This window comes from Anomalospiza imberbis, chromosome 4 (assembly GCF_031753505.1).
Source record: "Anomalospiza imberbis isolate Cuckoo-Finch-1a 21T00152 chromosome 4, ASM3175350v1, whole genome shotgun sequence".
NCBI lineage: Eukaryota > Metazoa > Chordata > Aves > Passeriformes > Viduidae > Anomalospiza > Anomalospiza imberbis.
In genome coordinates this window covers 21,229,112-21,250,613 of record NC_089684.1, presented here as the reverse complement: position 1 = coordinate 21,250,613, position 21,502 = coordinate 21,229,112, and the positions used below count along the sequence as shown (strand labels likewise).

The following is a 21,502-nucleotide window of genomic DNA, read 5'->3' as shown; positions in this document are numbered from 1 at the left end:
CTGATCTGAAAACTGACTGACTCCTACTGTGTAAAAAGTGAGTGAGCAAGTAGAAACACAGAAGATTGAATGATCATTAAGTATCTAACTGAACTGGGAATTACAGTCCCAGTTTCCAAAGTCTGTCAGATGAATTGAGTTCCAGCCTAATTCAGAGTCCTGGGAACCTAAATTTCTATACACTCAAGAGTTTAATATAATATCAGAAAGAGATGGATGAGAGAGCATGAAAGCTGAGAAGGATACAAAATGAATGCAGCATAACCTGCTGATTGAAGAGCAAATGCAAGTTCTCAAAGCAAATATTATTCCTTTCTACAATAAATTATGATATTGTTCTGCTTAGAATCTGTACCAGTTGAGAAAATGGCACCTTTTTTATACATTTAACAACTAAACAGAAAAAAAACATCTTCTTTTTGTTCCAAGAATTTTTTATGTTAGGTATGCATCTTTAAAAATAAAAATATTCCAAGGCAAGTTTAAAATAAAAATATTCCAAGGCAAGTTTAGAAAAACTACTGTTTAAAAGCATATTGACTTAAGCAGGATCATATTCAACCTGTGCAATTCCTATTAAACTTTAGAGAAATTGTGTTTCTCTTTAAAAATACTCCCCACTGCATAAATGTTTGGACTGGTCATCTATGTCATCATCTTCCAAACGTTTTTATTTCCTTAAAATATCATATATTTGTTTCAAAGAGGATCATTTTACATGATGGGGAAATTCAGATGGCATACACTGACAGGTTTTTGGAATCCATGCCATAGAAATTTAGCATAGCTGATGACTGAGCCAACCAAATATTACGCTTGAAGTCCAACTAACAAAGCATTTGTGGCCCTTGTAAATACTATTTCACAGAGCCATTGAAAAGGCTCTGCTCGGATAGCTAATACACCATATGCACAAAAACAGCAGAATGAACAAATACACACCATTAGCTGGGATCTTTTTTCACCAGCAAAAAAGGTGTCAGAGATTTTAGCAAGCAGACAAGTTCAGGATAGCAAGTTCCTTTCCACGTCTGCTTTAGAGAAGGAAGCAGACTGGACTTGGTCCCCTCTATCAAAATTCATGTACTGCATTATCCATAAATGCATCAAGTATCTTCACATCTTCACATCTATCAACTGGTCACAAGATGTCACACCTTGCTGTTAAGCACAGTGGAGAGGCAGCAGCCCTGCCAAGATTTTTACTGAACCTGCACGGTTGGAATCCGAGTTTGAATGCCAAAGTATTTAAACATGTGTGTTAACCATGACTTTTAACTCTTTTGGAGTTTGCAGGTGGAAGAGAAGATCAAAGGATGGTTTAAAAAAAAATTTTAATACGATCAATATTCATTAAGTCAGAGATGGTGACCAGAGACTGCTGCAAGGGGAAAACAACACAGGGAACACAATATTTTGTGAACTCCAACTTTTGCCTGATGCAGAGAAGGATCTGGTGAAAGCAGGGAAAGACATGCACACAAACACACACATACCAGCACTTACAATACTGTGAATTCTATTCAGGCTCCTAAAAATCTCTGGTCAAATTGACTTCAAAGATAAAACAGGAGATTATTGGAGTTTGACTGTAATCCTGAGTTATTCTTTGTCCTCAGCTTTTTTTAATCTATTTGTAGACAGAGTCAACCAACCCTGTACTTTCCTGGCATCAGAGTAGTTTCCATCAAAGCTGTAACAACTTTGGAAACACTGGAATTTTCAAAAATTTGAAGATATTTAGCCCTGTTTATAATGATAATTTGCAAGGGGAGGATTTATTCTTTAGCAAAATTCTTGAGGAAATTAGAAAGAAAAGCAAAAGGACACCCTCCTAAACCCAAAAATCTTCATTCTGAGTAATGAATGATTTGAAAGTCTTACCCTTTTTGGAAAGTATTTACTTCTGTAGCTGATTGAATTCTAGCAAAAATCTTTGAAAAGTCTCCCCTGACTTGTGTATCCTGCATACTTTGTAAATCTATTCTAAGCCTCTTTGCCTTTCTTCTTTTTTCCATTTCCTTTTCATTGTAGTCATGTTTTGTGTTTGCTGCAGCAATCTCTTTGGACTATTTAACATTTTGGCTAAATATGTGGATAACAAAGCCACACTGGCATTCATGGGAGTATGAACACTGATGTCCACGGGCATTGGAGAGGATAAGAAAATCAGCGCCCACTGTGATAGACCCAAGGATTGGGTTCAGCTCAGTAGTTCAGTTTTTGCATAATATTTGTATATGCACATCCTCACAGAAGCACACAAAACACAAATGCTTACATTGAACCAGATATGCTTAAGATTCCTGATAAATTAAGGCAACAAGCTGGGCTACTTATGATACTGAAAAAAAATTATTGACTTTTATGTTGATAAAAATTGTTAACTGCATAAGTACACAAAAGTAGCCATAACCTATCAGAGAAAAGTGGCCCAGCTAGCATCCAGCTAAATGCAAATACTCAGAGGAATAAGATTATAGGCAAGCACAGAAGGATTTCTTCCAGTTGCATTCTCCCAGCTTCAGCCAACAGCCACTTAGACACATCTGAGGCTGGAAGTTCAGTACCTACCAGTGCCATCTCTCGTCTCTATGCCTGTCTCCTCTCCATGTGAGCAGTTCCCACACATGGCTCTCACAGCATCATGTGCCAATGAGCTCCACAACATGAAAAAGTAACTCCTGGCTGTCTGATAATTTCACACTGTCTGCTTTTGGCTCTACTTCTACAGCAAACACTGAGTAATTGCTCCCCACTCACCTTCTTCTGACTCTTCAGTACTTTATTTCTCTCCATCCTGTTCTCCCATGGGCATCCCTTTTCCAAACTGGGTCTTTGCATTCTATTTACTTTCTCTTGTGTTTAAGCAGCTCTGGTGTTATGATCATACCTGCTGTCCTCCTTCTCCATTTAATCCTGATTGTTTTTATATCTTTTAACAGTTACTCAGCACCATGAGATTAGAACCAATTTAAAAATGCCCTCTGGATTATTTTCACTTTCTGATATTCCATTTGGATATTTTTAATATGTATTTAGTATTTAATTTTTGTCTCTCTGCTGCTGCTTCACCATGAAAGATAGATAAATTGTCTAAATTACAGGTTATCACTTATGTGCCAAATTGCCATCTCATTGTGCCGTATTATATTGTTTTACACTATTAGAAATGGAATTTTACCCATGGGCTTTTTCTCTTAGGTGGTCAGTATACTGGCATTTACTACAACTCTGTGGTCCACTTAAGTTTTTACTGTTGTGAATAAATTTTTGTAAAAATTTCTGTGCCCATTTTCCAGAACATTTGCCAGTAAGTTGAACAGCTTCAGTTCTGAAAGGTTTCTGTGAAGCTTTGCTCATAGCCTCCCTGTATAGTGAAACAGGGCAGTTTAAGCCTGCTTATTTTTGATCAAATATCAGTTATTCTAATCAGTTACAAAATGGGTTATACCTTGGCAATTCCGTTTCTTTAAAGTTTTTGTACTTGAGCTATAGCTCCATTGGCACAAGTATTTGAAGAGCAAAGGTGGGGTAATTTGATTTTGATCTGTCATTAGTCTGATAAAAAATGCTGTTTTGAAATATTAACTTTGACATGTTACTTGCAAATATGATTAAGGCTGTGTTTTGAGAGAGTGTTTTGTGAGGTAGGCTGGGAGGAAGAAGGAAGCCTCAGCCTCACACATGTTGTCAGGACAGAAGAGCATTAGAGATTTTTTTGTTCTGAAAAATATTAATGTGAAACATACCATTAAAATGAACTTCAGAAGATGCAAATGTTCTCAAAATGTCCTCTAGTACCTACTCATTAAATTGGTTTCCTGACAATAGGGTCATTTGGGACAGAAGGGATCAAAAGGAAAAGCAGCGACCATTTTACTAACAAATGGTCAAAGCATACAAGAACAAACACTTCCAGTAGAGTCAAGAGCATCAGCAGCAGCTGAGCTCCCCATACTACAGGGACAGAGATGTGCATTTTTCCACTGATAGGGCATGAACTTTGTCCACAACTGCTCTTGTCTGCTCAGATTGTTCAGAGGTGTAGATCACCCCGCCTGAATTTCACCCCTTCACCACCTCAGCATCCTTCAAGTCCTCCAGCTGCTGTCTCACAGAAACCAGCCTGCCCTTTGATCAAGGGGTAAAATTCAAATTTAAAGGGCTATATTGCAAAAGTAAAACAACAACCCCAGAAAAAAATTGAAAAAAAAACCAACAACAAAACATTCACACACACAACACACAAACTCTACAACTTCAGAACCAAATACTGACCAGCTGACAGAAGGAGCACTGGAGGTCAAACCAAGGAAAGAGAGAAAATCAAATCCAGAAACTGTCAGTCTGTGTTGTGCAATCTGTTTTCACAGAATCAGCTAAATCTGTACTCATGAATTCCACTTCGGCTTTTGCTCCTACCGGCCCTATATCCACAGTATCTGGGAAATGACTTAAACACGACTCTGGAGAGCAGCATGGGACCAGTGCTTCCAGAAGGCCAAAGTCAAAACGTTCACATATCAGAGATATATGCCAGGGTAGCCGTCCCAGCTGCACAACACATGATGTGTCAACTGCTTTACACAGGGTGGGTCAGGAAGAAGCTCATTAAAGACAAGCACTACAGCTCTCCTTGCAACATCTCTGCATTTATGTCCAGTTTTACAGGAAAAAAAAAAAAAAACAAACCAACAATAAAAAAACCCAAGCTGGTTTAAGAAAAAAGTTACTCTGGATAAAGACTGTAACCCAGAGAGAAGGGCCGGCATAACCATGTCTGCCACTTTAGATATGATCTATAAGTGATTTTTTATATAATTATTTCATCATTGAGGGAACAGCATAAATTTTTCTGATTAAACTTTTCTGTAATAATGGTTATAACAAATTATTCTGATGACCAAACTTGGACTAGCTTACATAGGTGATGAAAGAGAAGAGAGGTCCTTGTCCCTGAGCATGCCTTGCACCAAGTCTCAGACAGATGACTTCCTCTGAATTTCTCTTGTGCATGGAAAAGACCATGACTACACTCCCTAAATTCATGCAGAACCTAATTCCCGCTGAAAACGTTCAACGAGTTAGGTACATAAATACATTTCAGACTCATCCTGTCAGTAAACAGGGCCAAACCTTTGAGATGGCTTTCTGTGCAGAAGTGTGTGGCACTTTTTGGATAAGAAGGGCAATACAGCAGCATATTTTGCAGAGCAAAGAGATAAAGTGTAGCATTTCTGGCAGCATGAACTTGTGTCTATGGCCAAATTTTTCTGGTGCATCTGCTGGAAAACAGTGCTGGAGGGGAGTGAGTTACATCACTTTTGTTTGGGTACTGAATGGTCACCACCATTATGGATGCTACCCTCAGTGTACCTGAAAGCTGTTTCAAACACATTACGATATCTTCACATGGCTGTTAAAGTAATGTGTTTTCTCTCATTTTAACCATCCTTGACCCTTCTGACCCTTTAACAGTAAAACAGACTTCAACCCCACCAAACTTAAAAGTGACAAGGGCACCCAGATCTGGAACTCACACCCCACTATCACGCCTTTTATACAATGTCATTGTCTTCTAGTCACCTAAAACCTTTAAAACAGAGTTAAGGCAGTGCTATCCTGCTCACCTGTGTATGACTGTTGGAAGAGGATTTTGTGGGTAACTCTCCAAGACAAGAGCCTGACAGTGGATACCTCCTCCATTGTCAAAATAGCATCTTGGCTAACTGGGACTGTCTGTGGCACAAGCCTATCAGAGATTTTCAGAGTGCTAATCCCTCTTACACAGACAATCTGCAGCCCATTTGCAGCTCTGTTTTGGCTTTATTTTTTAACAGGGCCTTAAAACATACTTTTCCTTAAAATGACAACGTTCTTTCTGCCCTCTTTGTTCATGGGGCTTTGTGCACTCATAAACAGTTCAAGAGTTCCCTTCACACCTGGAGTGCACATGTGTGCCTGAAATAAAGATTTTCTTATCTATTCTTCACTGATAACTTGAGAGGATAGTGCTTAAGAAAAGGCATCATCCTTTAAAATGCATTGGACAAAACCAAACCCAAGCCCCAAAGCTACAGCAGTGAGGCCAGCATATCTGGGGAAGGAGGGATCCTCAAAGTCAGAGCAGAGAGACTGAGAGGAGGGCAAGCAGATCTGCACCTGCTTTCCAGGTGGCAAATCCTGCTCAAGGACACAAGCATGCCTCCTGTACCATGTCAAGGTTTTCCTCCATCCTTTACTGACCTTCCTGGGCTCTGTGTTGTTTATTTGGAAAATCACGCCAAAAATGTGTCCCAGTTAGCATAATCTGAGCTATGCTGAAGCTGTGCTGCTACTCAAAACCCTCTTGCTCAGGAAATGCTCCCCATGGACTTGTTTCCTCAGCAGGAGGTAGACCAACGTGTAATGGATTGCGGTGCTGTGACTTCTCAGCTGCCTCATACTGTTGTAGCTCTGCTTGCGCTGACATCACTGACCAGCCCCAGCAGAGGAAAATCCTAAACCAGCCTAACCACAGAACAGTTTGGGACTGGCAGGACTTTCTCACCCTCTTGCAGCTTAAGCATCAGTACAAAGTCTGAGAGAAATTTTTCTCTGCAGAGAAAACCTTAATCTTCTGGTTAGACAAGATCACACACTACACTTCGATACTTAATAAGCTGTCGTGAAGTTATAATACAAGTATTCACTTGGTCACTTATCCTTTTAGCAATAAGAAACAATTGGGACTGAAGTTCAGTGGCAATTTGTTGCAGCTGCTGTGGCCAGGACCCTCTCAGAAAGTAATTTCCAGAGTATTCTTCTCGTTAAAAAGCCATTTTCCTGGCGAGGAGTGGGATGTCTGGAAGATAGCAATGGGGACAAATCCAAGCACAGAAGTTTACAAGCATTCCTAAAGAGCATTTTAAAAACTCTGTATTTATTTAAACAATTACAAAACGTTGTATGCAGCTAAGCAGTTTAGTACTACCACCAAACTATAAAGTAGACTTCTAAGCCTAGGCAGTTTTTCTCTTTACCTGTAAGATGACATGAGGCAACAACAACATTTGGCTCCATATGGAGAAAGTGTAGAGAGAGGATGGCAACCTCCTGTTTTCATGGTCCTTCCTTGGTTCCCAAAATTTCCGTTCCTGAATTCTGACCTACACCCACACTCTCTCCCCCTACCACAGGAATTGGTTATGAAAAATATACAAATGGAAATTTAGCCTTGTTGGGAGTAAGAGCAACTGAACAGGTCTGAAAAAACAACTTTCAGTCTTGCTGGGCAACCCCATAGTGTTCAGTTCACACAGAGTGGTTGGTTATATGAGCCAGATGGTGTCATTATTGCTACCTCAGTGGATGATAAACTGAAATTTAAGAATGGCAGGTCTGGTGAAACATGACCATTTGATACGTACTGTCTTCCCTCCCTCCTGAAGAATGACAGGGAGATGATGTTTGAAAAAGAAAGGAAGTACACACCCAATACTCTTACCATAGGGAGACTAAAATACTCATAGCTCAGTCACTGTGTGGGCAACCTAAAACCCCAGAAGATAGAAAGAAACACAAACTTTTATTTTTTGAGGTAGAAAACAGCATCCTGAGTCCATAACAAACTGGGTGGGAGGGCTCTGGGCTCTAATTTTCAAGCCAAAAGGAAAGAAACAAAGAAATATGGCAAATACACTGCAGTACGTACTAATCCTGACAGGTCAAGCCACAGCAGAATGTCCAGTTTGGTATCTTTTCAGACTGCCCAGAAGAGGTGCACCATTTTCTGTAGGAACATATAGCAAAAACCCCCAAAAACTAGCCTACCTTGCTCTGTGCAAAAGGAAAAGTAAAGGACATCTTCCCCCACCAGATGCATTACTTTCCCTGATGCTGTTGCAGTTAAGAATGAGATTCCAAGAATAAAAGTTTCCTGCTGCAACATCAATGCATTGTGTTCGCAGTTCCTTTAAGAGATCTCCATTGTAGTCATTTCAGACTGCAGAGAGGAGATCATGCTGACAGCAAGTCACTGCTTTACTCAAGGCAAGCTGCCAAAACACGTAGAACTGAACCCTGTCCTCTCATTCACTGGACCGATAAATATGCTTTTAAAAGCATGCACAGCCTGGTTCACACTTACATGATGCACAGAGAATGAGGCAGAGGGCTTGCAGAGTGAAGCAACACCTCATTCCCAAGCATGTGCAGAGCAGTCTGCCTTTGCTTACTGCTAAAAATGTTAAACCAGTGCCATTTGTACTACACATGTGCAACATGCATGTCTCAAAGATTCATTACTATGCATATGAAAATTCAATCATATCAAAGCTTAGCTTTAAGAAAGTCCCAAGGGGCTGAACTGTGTGCTTATGTGCTTTGAGGAGGGGGGGAAACCCAACAACTTTTAAGCTTTTTTTTTCTTTTCTGTAGCAATGCTCTGCTCTTTCCGTTAGTAAGAACAAAATAGCTGCTGAATGAGCGAACTCCATGTTCCCACTGTGTTTGTATTCCATTTATTTTCATAACTCAAGTTCTGTTTGTGTGAACACAAATGTATAAATCATCGATGGATTTAAGACCTATCCCCAAAAAACTGTAACCAAGATGAACAAAACTCATTATTTTATTTGAAGATTGCTGTGATTTAGTATTATGCTGTTCTTTAGTATAAACATATGTATCCTTTTAAGCCATGCTGCTCACTCTCTAACACTACTTTCTGTAGCCCATTCTAGAGCAAAGGATTCTGCAATTAGCTTGGAAATACCATAAATAATCTATTTCCACATTTCATTACATTTGAAAATTGCTTGATGTTCATTACAATTTCCATTAGAATAAATTTGACCTTCAGACAAAAAGGAAAAAAGTTACACTGAATAAAATTGATGTTTTGGGGACACACACTGTCAGTGCACATCCTGTACTTGGTGAAAAAAAGACAAGATGAAATTCATGGTCTCTAATGAAAATATAAACTTTTGCAGGCAAAATTCATTTTAAAAGAGTAGCAAAGCAAACCTTCTGATCTTCTTTGCTTTTGTATTGGCCTTTCACATCCATGGATATTAAGCTCATAGAAACTTCCTAGAGGTTTCAACCTAAAAGTACCAGAAACACCACCTAGGACACAGCAGTAAAAGACAAAGATTTCAAAAGAATTATCTTCAGTTCACTAAAAAAGGGAATAAATAAAAAATTCTTAATACACTTGGAATTTTACCAGTGCAGGAAGAGCAGAATGGTGGCTTCTACCTTTCTCCACCAAGTCTGCGGTGTCATACAGACTTCAGCTCCTTAAATCCATCTTAAACATTTCATGACTGTGGTGCTGAAACCAACACAAAACTCCACAGGACATGGTGACAAGCCCCATGGCAATGATGGGCCAAGCAGGGGCTGCTGGCTCCACGTGTGTCCTACCACACCCTGATTCCTGCCAGCCACAACCACTGTGTGCACACAGGCGGTAGCATGAACTCGGTAGGGACCTTGGCAAGCACATGCAGGAGGGAAAGCTCTCTGTTTTGAAGGTGTTCTCTAAATTCACATTTTTACATATATCTAAAACTTGTTTGGATATACTTAAAAAAATAAGCAGATATACAAAACCTGGAGAGGAAAGCCATGGTGGAAAACCAAACAGAAGCAGAAGCTTCAGGGGGCTCCTCCTTTGCAGAGCTAAATTCCTCCTGAACGACATTTCCAGGGTGAGGCATTTGTAAGTACAAGTGTAAAAGGACCAAAGGCTCTATTGACAAGCCATGAGATACGAAGTGCTTGCAAGATACATCCGGTGTTGAGATAATTAAGATCAAAATTAAACTTGTGCTATATTTGCATCTGCAAAGCATCAGTTAATCAAACATAATGAGTTAATCAGACTCACTTTTCTGAGGGGAAAATGGAATCATGCTTCATCATCTTCTGTGCTGTCATTAAGCTCTGACAGACTTTCCATACAGACACTGACTCTTCCTAAGTACTTGCACACCCAGCAGCACATCACAGTTCTAGAAATTTTCTAAGCATTGCTGCAAAGCTAATAGGAAATACTTGTAGCAAAGCTGCTTTACAGGAGCTTTTGCTCTATATTATAACAATAACAATTTGAAGGGGACACCAAGCATGACCCAGGAAGGAGATAATACCCTGCACCCTATTTTTTGCAATTAAGAGGGAAGGCAGTAGGTTATTTAGCAAGACTGTTGCCAGTAAACCAATAAGTCACCCATATTTCTAACACCAAACAGTAAGAGCAAAGAATTAATTCTCTGGTGGCCTCTGCAGATTTAGCAATTCTGTATTTTTTAAAATAAAATAAATAAATAAAAGGCAGCTATTGCTGGATGTAATTTCTAGCTATTTAAATTAATTTCTTTTTAATCCCATGAAGAAATAATTTTTGCTGTCTTGGTTGCTAGCTATTTAAGATATTGTGGTTACATTTTTGGTGTCTTTGGTACATTTTATTGTAACATTGTCAGGGCACTGCATTCAATTACTACATCTCATGCTGTTTTACTCGCTACAAAACATCATCCAAACATTTTCTAGCAAGTCCTTGTGGGTAACTATGTCTTGTCCAAGAAACACATGTATGTCCATGCATTAATAGTTATGAGATCAGTATCAAATTAGTCATTTGAATAAATTCCTCTTTGGTTTGGCTCCTGTGGTCTCAAACATCTTAGCTCAAACTGCAATAGAATAAAAAAAAAAAATAAACACATCTTAACATTAAACTGAGTACATTTGGAATACTAAGGTTTATCTGATAGCTGTCTGTTGTGCCTCTGCAGGACTAAAACTTGTCCCAGCTTTTCACTCTTCTCTCCCTTTTCCAGAACTCATTATCTCTTAGTCAGCCCCACAGATGTGCCAGTTCCCTCTACTGGATGTCCCAGTTCTTCCCTTCATTGCTACTGCTCCCATTATGTTCCTGGGGAAGGGAAAGACTCAATGGGAAGCACAAACTCAAACAGCTATGCAGCAAAGGGACAAAGAGAATGAGAGACACATTTTGCTGGGGAATAAGCTGAAATGACAGCTTGTGGCCAGGAGGTGGGAAGGGAAGAAGATAATAGCACCCATAGATTAAAGAAGAAAAACAGCTGGAAATAAAGTCTGGTAGGTCACAGCCTACCAGACCATTACAGGTGATTGAGTGTGACGGCATGCAAACCCCAACACTGACAGAGGGGACAGGTCTCAGAGGAGAGAGGGGACTAAAACCCAGAGGCAAGAAGTCTAAAAGATGGTGAAATTAATTAAAGAGGCTACAAAGTCATCAACCAGGAATCTGTGGAATGGCTATGCCTTTCAAGCACCCTACAGTATGTTCTATTTTTCCTTTCAGGTTGCATCTCTATAGCTGAGCTATAACACTCACATGGGAGACCTCACCCAAACACAGTGGCAGCTATAGCTAACACACAGAAAATCTAATCTATCTTCACTGTCAATTATGACCTGTTCACTGTATCATATTTTCCTAGAGAGGGGATATCTCCAGGATACTTTCACAGACAGGTCATGGAACTGAGGTGTTGGATGTCCCTGGAAGCATTTTTCTAAGTCAAGTTTTGAAAGGAAATAAATAGCTGACAGTATATAATCCAGATTCCCCCCTCCCCCACCCCCAAAGTAACCTAGATTAGCATGCATTGTACAGTACTATTTTTGAGCATATTTTTCCCTTGTGCAAATGCTGTAGACACTTTATGATTCTCTGTGAAACTGGGGAAACACTAACAGATTGTAGAAAAGGAAAAGCAGCAGTGACAGTAAAGAACAGTGAAGAGAATGAAATCTCACTGATTTAGCACATCAGTGCTTCTCATTCTCTGCTGATCCAAGGCAGTAAAGGGAATAAGACCAGAAAATAAATAATATTCCTCAGAAAGACATAAAAATGTTAAGTCTTACTAAAATTCACATTTGCCCCGCCAGTGTCTCTGAAAGCTGGATCAATTTGCTTTGCTCATGTGAGTATTTTCATTAATTTAAACTGGAACTTTGCCTGACAAAAGAGCGCTGGATCTTCCCTTTCTGGGCAGAAGCACTGTAACTACCAGCTGAAAAACATCAACACTCCAGATAAGCCATGAACTATTGTATCGCTTGATTTATTGCTGATTAAACACTCCCAAGTTGCTCCTAGTCCTGAGAATTAACATAATTGAAAAGCAAATAGGTTGTCAGCCGATGGTCCTTTCATCAGTTTTGGTGATTTTCACCACATGTATGTGCAGACCTGAAAGCACAGCTCAGAGACCTCACAACAGCAAAATTCTATTAATTTTTCTTTAACATGCATATCCTTGGTCCTTATTAAAACTATTTCCGAGTTGTAAACAAGACACTCAACTCACCATCTAATGTTGCCAAGATATAAAAGATACTCTTACTTATGAGACATTACAAATTCCACTAATTCAACAGATTGTTTTAGAAAGAAATGCATAAGCCCGCTCTTCTGCAAGTGGCATGGTAAACTTCAGTGCAAAGTCCCATAATCTAAACAAATTAAGTACTAACCTAATAAGAGAGTACTTCAAAAAAGATTATGAAAATGTCATGTCTTAATTGGTTGATATGCATGACACCACGGTTAAAAAACGCAGCGGCTTACAAGCCCTACAGCTGGAAGTATCACCAAAGAGAAAATATTTTCACAAAAGATATTCTTTTTCTCTTTTCTTCTCTTTTTTTCACTTTCCTTTTTTTCTTTCTTCTCTTTCATTTTCTTTTCCTTGTCTTTTCCCTTTTTTTCTTCTTTTTATTGCAATTCTGCATTAACTGTGTTGCTTCAGGCAGATGGCCAAAAGTAGCATCCAGAATTATTGGGAGCAAATCTGTGTCATTTTCACATACATCTGTGTGAGGCCATGCAGGATCTGGGGACAGAATCTCAGGGAGAGAGGGTAAATTCAGTGCTGACAGCCCTTGATGGGAGGTCAGGCTTCACTCCCTGGGAGTCACAGCCATCAATTCTCTGGGGGTTTTTCCTTATGCTACAAACATGAAACCTTAATATTCATGATGCCTCTTCTACCACTACAGATACTTACAGTGCTGTCTCTCACTTGAAGTGTGCCTTGTAAGTTCATACCAGTAACTAGAAGCACCCAAAAATCCCAGTCTAGGCTGGCAAGTTAGGGGCAAATCTTGCAAATACAACCAGTGGGTAGCACAAATCGTTTTTCAGGAACTGGGTGAATTATAATCAATTAGTCTCAGCATTGTGCTGAATACACAGTGAAGCGCCGAGGATGTTGTACACAGGGAAAGGTGGCAAGACTTCTCCAAAAGGCAAAAGCTGGGCAGCACAGACTCACAAAACTCATGAGACTGCTAACACTCAGCAGGAAAATAGGACCTGTATTTGGACATTTTGTGAATACGTTGAAAACAAAAGAAAATCCAAGGAGAATGTATAAGAAGGTGCATGGGGCACCTCTATCTCCTCAAGGTGATTCAACATAGTAATGTAATTGTAATTAGTAAAATGTGAACTAGAGAAGAGCACAGTACTTTAGTAATATGAAATCTCATCACAGCATCTCTTGCTAAACTTTGCTTAGAGGTAAGGAGAGGCAACCAAATTCTGGGTAAATTATAAAGCAGTTGAGCGGCTAGGGAAAGAAAGCTTGGAAATTTCTCACATAAAAAAAACCAAAACTACCACTATTGTTACTATGCCTGCACACAAAACCAAATTATGACATGCAATTATTAGGAAGCTGATGTGAAACATTTTAGCAAATTCAGTGGATTACTTGAATTTTCAGCTTCTCTGTTGCTATAAGGAAAATTTAAGCAAGTACAGACCCTTCAGTCATTGAGTATTTTGCCTTTTTAGTGCTGAATGTTGGCAGCTCTCTTGCGGCTACACTGTTGCTTATGAAAAGCAGCTGTATTTAGAGATACTAATAATACCCAATAAAACCTACATTTTCTGAAGAAGTCCACCTCTTTCAACATCACAACATGCAACATTCATACCATCCAAGTTAAGACTTGAGAGGGAAGAACAGGATCAATGACTTAAAATGCTGCTTTAGAGTTTAGTGCAAAGACAGTTGAATGAAGATTATTTTCTATCAGACTCGCAAGTTTCCAGGCAGGGTAGAGAGGAAAGAAGACTGCACAAGCAAGTCAGGGTGTTGAGGTTTTTTTCCCTTAACTTTCTTTTCTTTTTCTATAACCTTTTCTATCTTCTTTACATTCAAACTCTCATAACCAAACAAAACTTCCACAATCACTGGAGCATATTCTGGACAAGGAACCTAGAATTGGTTATCTGTCTTATTACCCAAAGGACTGTATCTTAAAGTATACCACAGGGATAGCACGCTTTTTTACTCTCACCAAGAATAAAGATACCAGAAATCAATTTGCCAGGTGCGATTTCTAAAACCAAGTTTGTTACACTGCTGTGAATTTTTACTTCATGTTCAAATTTTCCTCACCTATTCAAATTCAACTCATTTACTGTCTTGAGAGTTAACAAGAAATTTCTTCCTTTGCTTCTGGCAGCCTTTTGAAGGAGTCAAAAAAAGAAATGCTGAAGATGATAGTTTTTTAAATTGCTCTTTCTTCCATCAGTTATTAACCGTACAAAGAAAGACGAATGGTTTAAACCTCCCACTTGCACAGCTCTTAACATCTATTATGAGATTATATTGTCCCAGGAAAGCCCAGTGAAGTAAATTAATTAATTTAGCACATTAAAGCTCTGAAAAGAATGTGAGGGGGAAGACTAGCAATTATTTACATACAGCACACGGACAGACACTCAAGCAATGAAGCGATGTCCTACCTCTCCTTGGCGGTGATAGTGCTTGGGAGGTTTTCCCATCTGCTCTAGCATTTTGCCCTTCTTACTGCTAGCAAGCATCAGTCCCTGGTGGATGCCTGCAGATCTGTTGGTTGCCTGAGTGGGAGCCTCCCCCATCAGGGTGGACTTGATGGAGTTCACCTTGGAGCTGGAGCTGTCTAGCTGGGAGCTCTCCACGATCAGGACCGCGGCTAGTAAGAGGAGACAGCAGGAGCACTTATTCCACATCAGCACGATCATCTCCCCTCCCCCAAAAGGATTATCTTTTTTCCTCCTTTTTTCTTTTTTTTTTTTTTTTTTTTTTTTTTTTTGGCTATGAAAACAGAAGAGACGGGGGGAAAAGTTTTTAAAAATATCTCCCGAAGTTGTTAAGGAAGCAACGGATTTCAGAGCCACCCAAGGAACTGCTGTTCTGAGACACGGGAGAAAAATATTTTTAAAAAAGAATTCCCTAGGAAAAAAAAAAAAAAATGTGACAAGTCTATAGGCAGTGAGCAACTGTCAGGTCTGTGATGCCTTTTTCCTCCAGGTCCTCGAGAAGTCCAGGCAGTTCTCTAGAAACTGAGAGCAATAAGCTGCAAGGAAACTGCACCCGGGCAGCTCCCCACCAGCACAGGCACCAGCACGTTTGCTAAAGCTTCAGAGGAAGAGTGAGCGAGTTACTTCCCCCCACTCCTCCTTCTCTTGCTGCTCAAGCCAGCAGAGAGGAAACTCAAACCAGATCCAATCCAAGCAGCACCGGCAAAAGCTGGGCTTAGTTTTCTTTCACTCTCTCTCCCCCCTCTTTACTTTTTATTCCCCTCCTCCTTTTTCTGCCTTTTGCCTCAGCAGTCAGCAGGAGTGAAAGCGCCCGGTCTCCTCCTACTCTTCCTCCTCCTCCTCCTCCTCCTCTCCTCCTCCTCCTGCAGCCCGGCCGGTGCGGGGCGAGGGTTTCTGGGCATCCGGCGGCGGGGCAGCCCCGGGACCGGCCCCACTCGCGGCGGGAGCGCCGGGAGCCGAGAGGGGAGGCAGAGCCCCCGTCGGGCTTCCTGCGCTGCTGCCCCCCGCACTCGGTGGTATCGAAGTCTCTCGCTTGCCCCTCCGCAGCCCGCAATCCCCATCCCGGGCTGGGGCACGCAGCGCAGCACCTTCCGTCCCCCCTTTCCCCGAGCCTGGCGGGTTCTCCCTCTCTGCGGCGGGGTCAGCCCGGGCCGGGTGTGCCCCGCTCCCGGCTGCGGCCGCTGCCGCGCCCAGCCCCGCCGGGGGTTCAGTCCCGCCGACCCCCTCCCCGACACCGGGCTGCCGCACTGGGACGTGTGTCGAGATGCCCCAGTTCCCCGAATCGCTCGGACGCGCAAAGCCCGTCATACCCGCAGAGCTGGGAGGGCGCGGGGCCGGCCAGCGAACCCTGCCGAACATGCTGCCCGAGCCAGCGATGTCCAAGTTAAGGGCACGTCCAGCCGAGTAGCTGCACTCTTCCACCTGCCCCTTCTCAGTACTACAGTGCCAACATCAACCTAAGATACTTTCTTCGTATCCACCTTCTCCATTTCCTTGGCATTCGCACACATCTGATTGTAATAAAAAATCCACTGCTACGAACTACACCCACACCATCCAACACCTCACCTCGCTGCAGCACCAAAACAGCGTGTTTCAGAAACAGGAAGGTATACAGGGACACAGAGTATCAAATTAGCAGAACAGTACAGCTCTTAACTTCTCCCTGCAAAAGATCTAGAACGAAGCAGAGAACATCACCATGAGGCACTCAGTTACTGCCATGGAACAGCTACAAGCCCTTGTCCTTCCCCTGGGCACGTAAAAGTGGGGTGGAGGGAACAAAGAAGATGGTGAAGGGAACAGCACTCTTGCAGTCCCACATGTTCTTGCATGAACATTACCTTGTCTGGAAACAGTGGAGAGATTGTCATGTTTTTCCCCTCTTCTGGAGGGTCCCTCCTCTAATCTATCAATCATTTCCTCTTACTCTAGCCCTTTACATAGCAGAAGTGGGGGGAACGAGAACTGTGGGCTTTGAAATTTCATTTATTCTAAATTAACCGCTGTGCAAACAGCAGTTGCCAAGGCAAGAAAAGCCAGAAAGGAGCCAGGCACCGTTTTCGCCTCCAGTGCCGCTGCTCCCTCGCAGTGAGCAGAAGCCCTGCTGGGGACTTGGGAGCTCTCTGCAGGAATGCCCCAGGAACCACACCAGCTTGGATAAGGTTTGTCAAATGTTGTCTAGCCAGCATCACGTGACTGCTAGCAATGTGTCCTAACCCCGTGGGCTGCATTATATTAAACAGAGCACCTTGTGAAGAATGGAGTCATTTGTGTCTTCAGGCACAGCTCAAACCTTAGAATTGTTTGAAAGAATTTAAATCCATCTCCTGGGGCCGTTTTGGGATATTTTATCTTTCTTATCAAATGATCTCTTCAGGGGATTACTACTATATATATATATTTTTTTTTTTAAGGAACAACTGAAATGACATGTCAGTGCCAAGACTGAGTTTTAAACTCTTCTGCAGAGTATGGCACTTGCTCTGACTCAGGTTTCAGATGAGTTTGTGTTTACTGGGTTTGAAACTGGAAGAAATTTTATTGGACTTGATTTCAAAAACTTAGGTTCAAAATTAAAATTTAATTTTTTTTTGTACTTAGCTTGGCAAAGAGCAAAGAATGAAAAAAAGACCCTCAAATTTCTCTACTTCATAGCATTTCCTTTTTTTTTCTATCTTTGTGCAGCTTCAAATAAACTAAAATTACCTTTCTCACTTAATCCTTGGTAATGCTTGAAGACATTTTTAAGGAAATGTTTCTGAAAAATCAGAAAGGAATTTGCTACCTCATAGGAGTGAGATATAAACCAGGTTTTTTTTATTGTTTTTGACTTGGCTTTTGACACACAGGCCTCATAGTGCTTCAGCCCTCCCAAACCCAAAAGCAAACAACTATCCATGCCCACAGGAAAACCTCTAATAGGTAATGTCATGGAAAACTTTTATCTCACCTGTGCTTCTCTTACTCAGGAATGAACACAAATTTTTAAGTCAGTGGTAGAGTATTATCCTCTGGAGTTTCTTTTTCTAGAGTATTTCCACCAGAGAACAAAATAATTTGATGAGACATGCAAAGAGAATTCATGACAGTAAAAACACAATACAATGACCTCATGCAAATATCATACTGCTCTTCTTGAAATAAAGGGACATGGGCAGTATTAAAAGAGGCACACAGCACCTAAAGAATCAGAGAGTAAGTAGAGTCTGTCTAAATTAATTAACTACATGTCTATTCATACCTTACTAAAATTTTTACTTACATTAATAAATGGAAAACGCAAACCACATTACAAGTCTTTAGATGTAAATAACAAAGTCCTTGCATATCCATAACATTTAGCAATTTGAAGAAAACTGGGAAGGAATGATCAAAGCTTTTCAGCTATCTCAGAACAGGTGCCCCAAACTCATTTTGTCAATCAGTCCAGATTTATTGAAGTATGAAGTTCATCAGCCAGTTGTATTCAACTAAGTTTCTGGGCACAAATTTAAATTTAGTGGGAATAGAAAAGGGTAACTTTAGAACAGGGCAAGACCTATCGTGTGACTCATTGCTCTGAAGGGAAGATATTTCGCAGCATCTCTGAGGAAATGGGAACGGGTTTTGCTTTATTACCCTGACAGACATTTCCTCCAGAGGAAGCAACAACCCACTTCACTGCAAGGCAGCTGCTGCCAGTCCAACAGGATGCTCAAGACCTGCAGAAAGTAGATGGGCAGGACACTAAATCTGTCTTAGGGAGGAGCTTTTGTTTTTCTCCCCTTAACAAAAGCGTGATACTTGCAGAGAAACAAACTATTTGGTAGTCTGATGGGGACTTTTTTGTTTTGTTTCCCCCCCCACACACACTTTTAACTAGCATTCAACCCATGCCTTTTCTACTTCAAACCAGTCAAATACAGACTTCCAAACTGATGTGTACATTTCCTGTGCTTCTCATTTCAGCAGCCCTCATGTACCTCAGAGTCTGTACACAGACTTATTTCACAATAACCACTTATATAAGACATTATGGAGGCAAAAATATCAAGAAGCATCTCTGCTTTTCAGATTTATGACTGTGCCACTGCTGCTTAGGTTTTGAGAAACATCAAGAACTCATCTAGAGCAATTCAGTATTTTGTGCCCAAAATACACTTTGCAAGTAACCATATAGAATAATGGAAGCAGCACTACCCAACTAAAACCAGAGTCAATGGCAAATCTTACACCACATGTGGGAAGGTCACAAGAAATCTCTCACCAAGTACCATCCTGCAGGAACTGAATCGGCTCCTCACCCTTGCATACATAACCACAAATCTTCCTGGGACCCTCCAGAGGTGGGACTTATCCCTGGACTCAGGGTATGTTCCCCATTAACTGCTGTTTCTTCCTGAAGAATTCCAGTAGGCAGAAGGAGAGAGAGGCTGAGCTGGTTACAGCCCAGGCACGGAAGCCTGACAGCCAAGAGGGCCACGCTCATTAAATGCCAGTGAGACCTCCAGTGCAAACACTGAAAACTACATCAGCGGGTCACAAGTGTTCAGTTCGCCTTTCATTATAAAAACCATATTTATTGCAATACAGAAGTCTGCATTTGTATCTCTTTCGAGCTAAACTAGCATGCTTTATGTAAGAAACATAGGGTTTTTCATTTGTCTCACTTGCACCCATGGTGAGGACACACACCACAGAGATTCTCTTTATTTCTAAACCTGGTATTCATTCCCTGAACAAATGTTGGAGGTTTAAATGGTTCAAACACATACTTGTATTTCACAAATGCTTTGGTGTTTCTTTTAATTAAACTTGTTTATAAATTTGATGAGAGAATTGAGTGGCCTTAAGCAAACAAAAGTTTTGTATTTGTAATTCTTCCAGTTATTCAACTAATTCTTGACAAAAAAGGCATAAAATTTATTCAAATCTGGGGTATTTTCATTCAAAAATATCAATATTTTAACTCCTTTTCTACTGTCTCTTTGTTTCTCTTTGCCAGGGAGTTCCATTAAGTTAATTGCAGGCCTTTTTTCATTTTTTGGGGGGAGAATAGGATTTGGTGGGGGGAAGGTGTCAGGAGAGATATGGAAAAGAAAAGCAACCTTTTGTCCCCTTCCCCCTCCTTTGACTCTGAAAGTTTTAAAAGATGAAATATTTGGAAAGGCCAGAATCTAGCAGAAGTCAAGACAAAAGCAAGAAATGAAGGAATGCAAGACATTAATAAGCCAAATTTAAAGACAAAAGGGAAATAGGATGTAATGAGGAGATCCTTCACCTGACCTGCTCCAAAGGGGCAAAATTACACATTGTAAATGTAAAATATTATGGGCCCGATTACAATCCTGTGCATTTTACAGCATCTATACTTTAAGCCATGTGACTTTAGTTGAACCCTTTTTGATTTACACCAGCTTTAGTTAACTCTAATGTCCTATGTTTTTCTTTCCCTTAAACAAACAAAATTACCTGTTCTTCAAATTAAATCTGTTTTTAATTCTATATAAAGCATTTAGGAATACTTGTCATACAAAAGACATTCTATTACACAGAGGTGTATTGGTTTTTGTTATTATTTTTTGGGTTTACCAGCTGCACTGAATTTCCATTGCCCCTCACATAAACTCTAACAATTTGGATATAGCCAAATCTCTCCTAGCACTGCTTCTGGGGCCTACTCTGTCTTTTATTTAAGTTCTGACTAAAAAATTCAATCGGGACCATCAAACAATAACTAGTTTTTGCTAAGGCTACAGCTCAACAATTTTTTTTTTTTTTAAAGTACATTAAGGATCTCTTCCTTTCCCCTGTCTTCCTTATCTCCTTGGGGATGACTTTTGGGTTCATTGATTTCCTTTTTTCACCATTTTTATACTTAGCTCGCAACCAAACCCTCTCAACAGAAAAGGCTTTGCACAGTAGTAGAAGGGCAAGAGCGTGCAGGCACTGGGTGGAATGGGGACCAAGGGCAACAGGATGCCCCCAGTCCAACACTTGCATGAAATATCTCATGGTCTGGGACTGTGGCCCCAGCAAAGCCCTCGGAGGACAAGCTGGGGCCTGAAGCCATGACGTGGGTGTCCAGAAATCCACAGTAATGCAACCCATGGCCACCACAAGCCTCTCCTCCACAGGTAACATTTCTATATTACCATGCAGGAAATCCTCATTAGAGCTTATGCCACGTTGCACTGAAGTCCATAGCTGGGACTCCTGCCCCAGGAACCGTGTCCCTGCTCCTCCTCCTCTTTCCCTCTTGACAGATGGTGTGTGAAAGCCGCAGCCATAACCCTGCGAGCCAAGAGCGCCGTGGAGACCCTGCTGCAGATGCTGGGACAGACGGCCAGAGGAGGACAGACTCCTCCTCCGCCTTCATCCCTTGCGACGCAGCGCGGTGGGACACGCTGTCGGTGCCCGGCGGGGTGGCGCAGGGAGGTGCTGGCGGCGGTGGCACTGCCAGCTCGGAGAGCAGGCCGGCCAGCGCTCGCTGGCTGCCGCCGCAACACCCCTGGCGGGAGCCCGGCTGCGGAGCATCCCCCCGCTGACGTCTGCCTGGCCACATCAAGCAGCCCCAGCTCACCTCTTCCTCTCCAAAGGTTCCCCTCGCCCCAAAACTGTCAGCAAGCACAGCCACTGGTGTAATTG

General features: G+C 41.3%; 1 protein-coding gene across 13 annotated transcripts in view; it reads right to left on the bottom strand.

Annotated features, from left to right (window-relative positions):
• Nucleotides 1-21,502, bottom strand: part of DKK2 (dickkopf WNT signaling pathway inhibitor 2) — a 116,635-nt gene that overhangs the window by 25,708 nt on the left and 69,425 nt on the right. For 10 of the 13 annotated variants that reach the window (XM_068187440.1, XM_068187434.1, XM_068187441.1 and 7 more), the window contains 2 exons: nucleotides 19,122-19,253; nucleotides 14,816-15,024 (listed from right to left, as the gene is read on the bottom strand). In XM_068187440.1, coding sequence (XP_068043541.1) covers nucleotides 14,816-15,024; nucleotides 19,122-19,170 — 258 coding nt within the window. In that variant the 5' untranslated portion in view covers nucleotides 19,171-19,253. Of the gene's footprint in view, nucleotides 1-14,815; nucleotides 15,297-17,825; nucleotides 17,897-19,121; nucleotides 19,254-21,502 lie in introns of those variants that run through there. The other 3 variants (XM_068187444.1, XM_068187443.1, XM_068187442.1) reach the window with 3 other exon arrangements.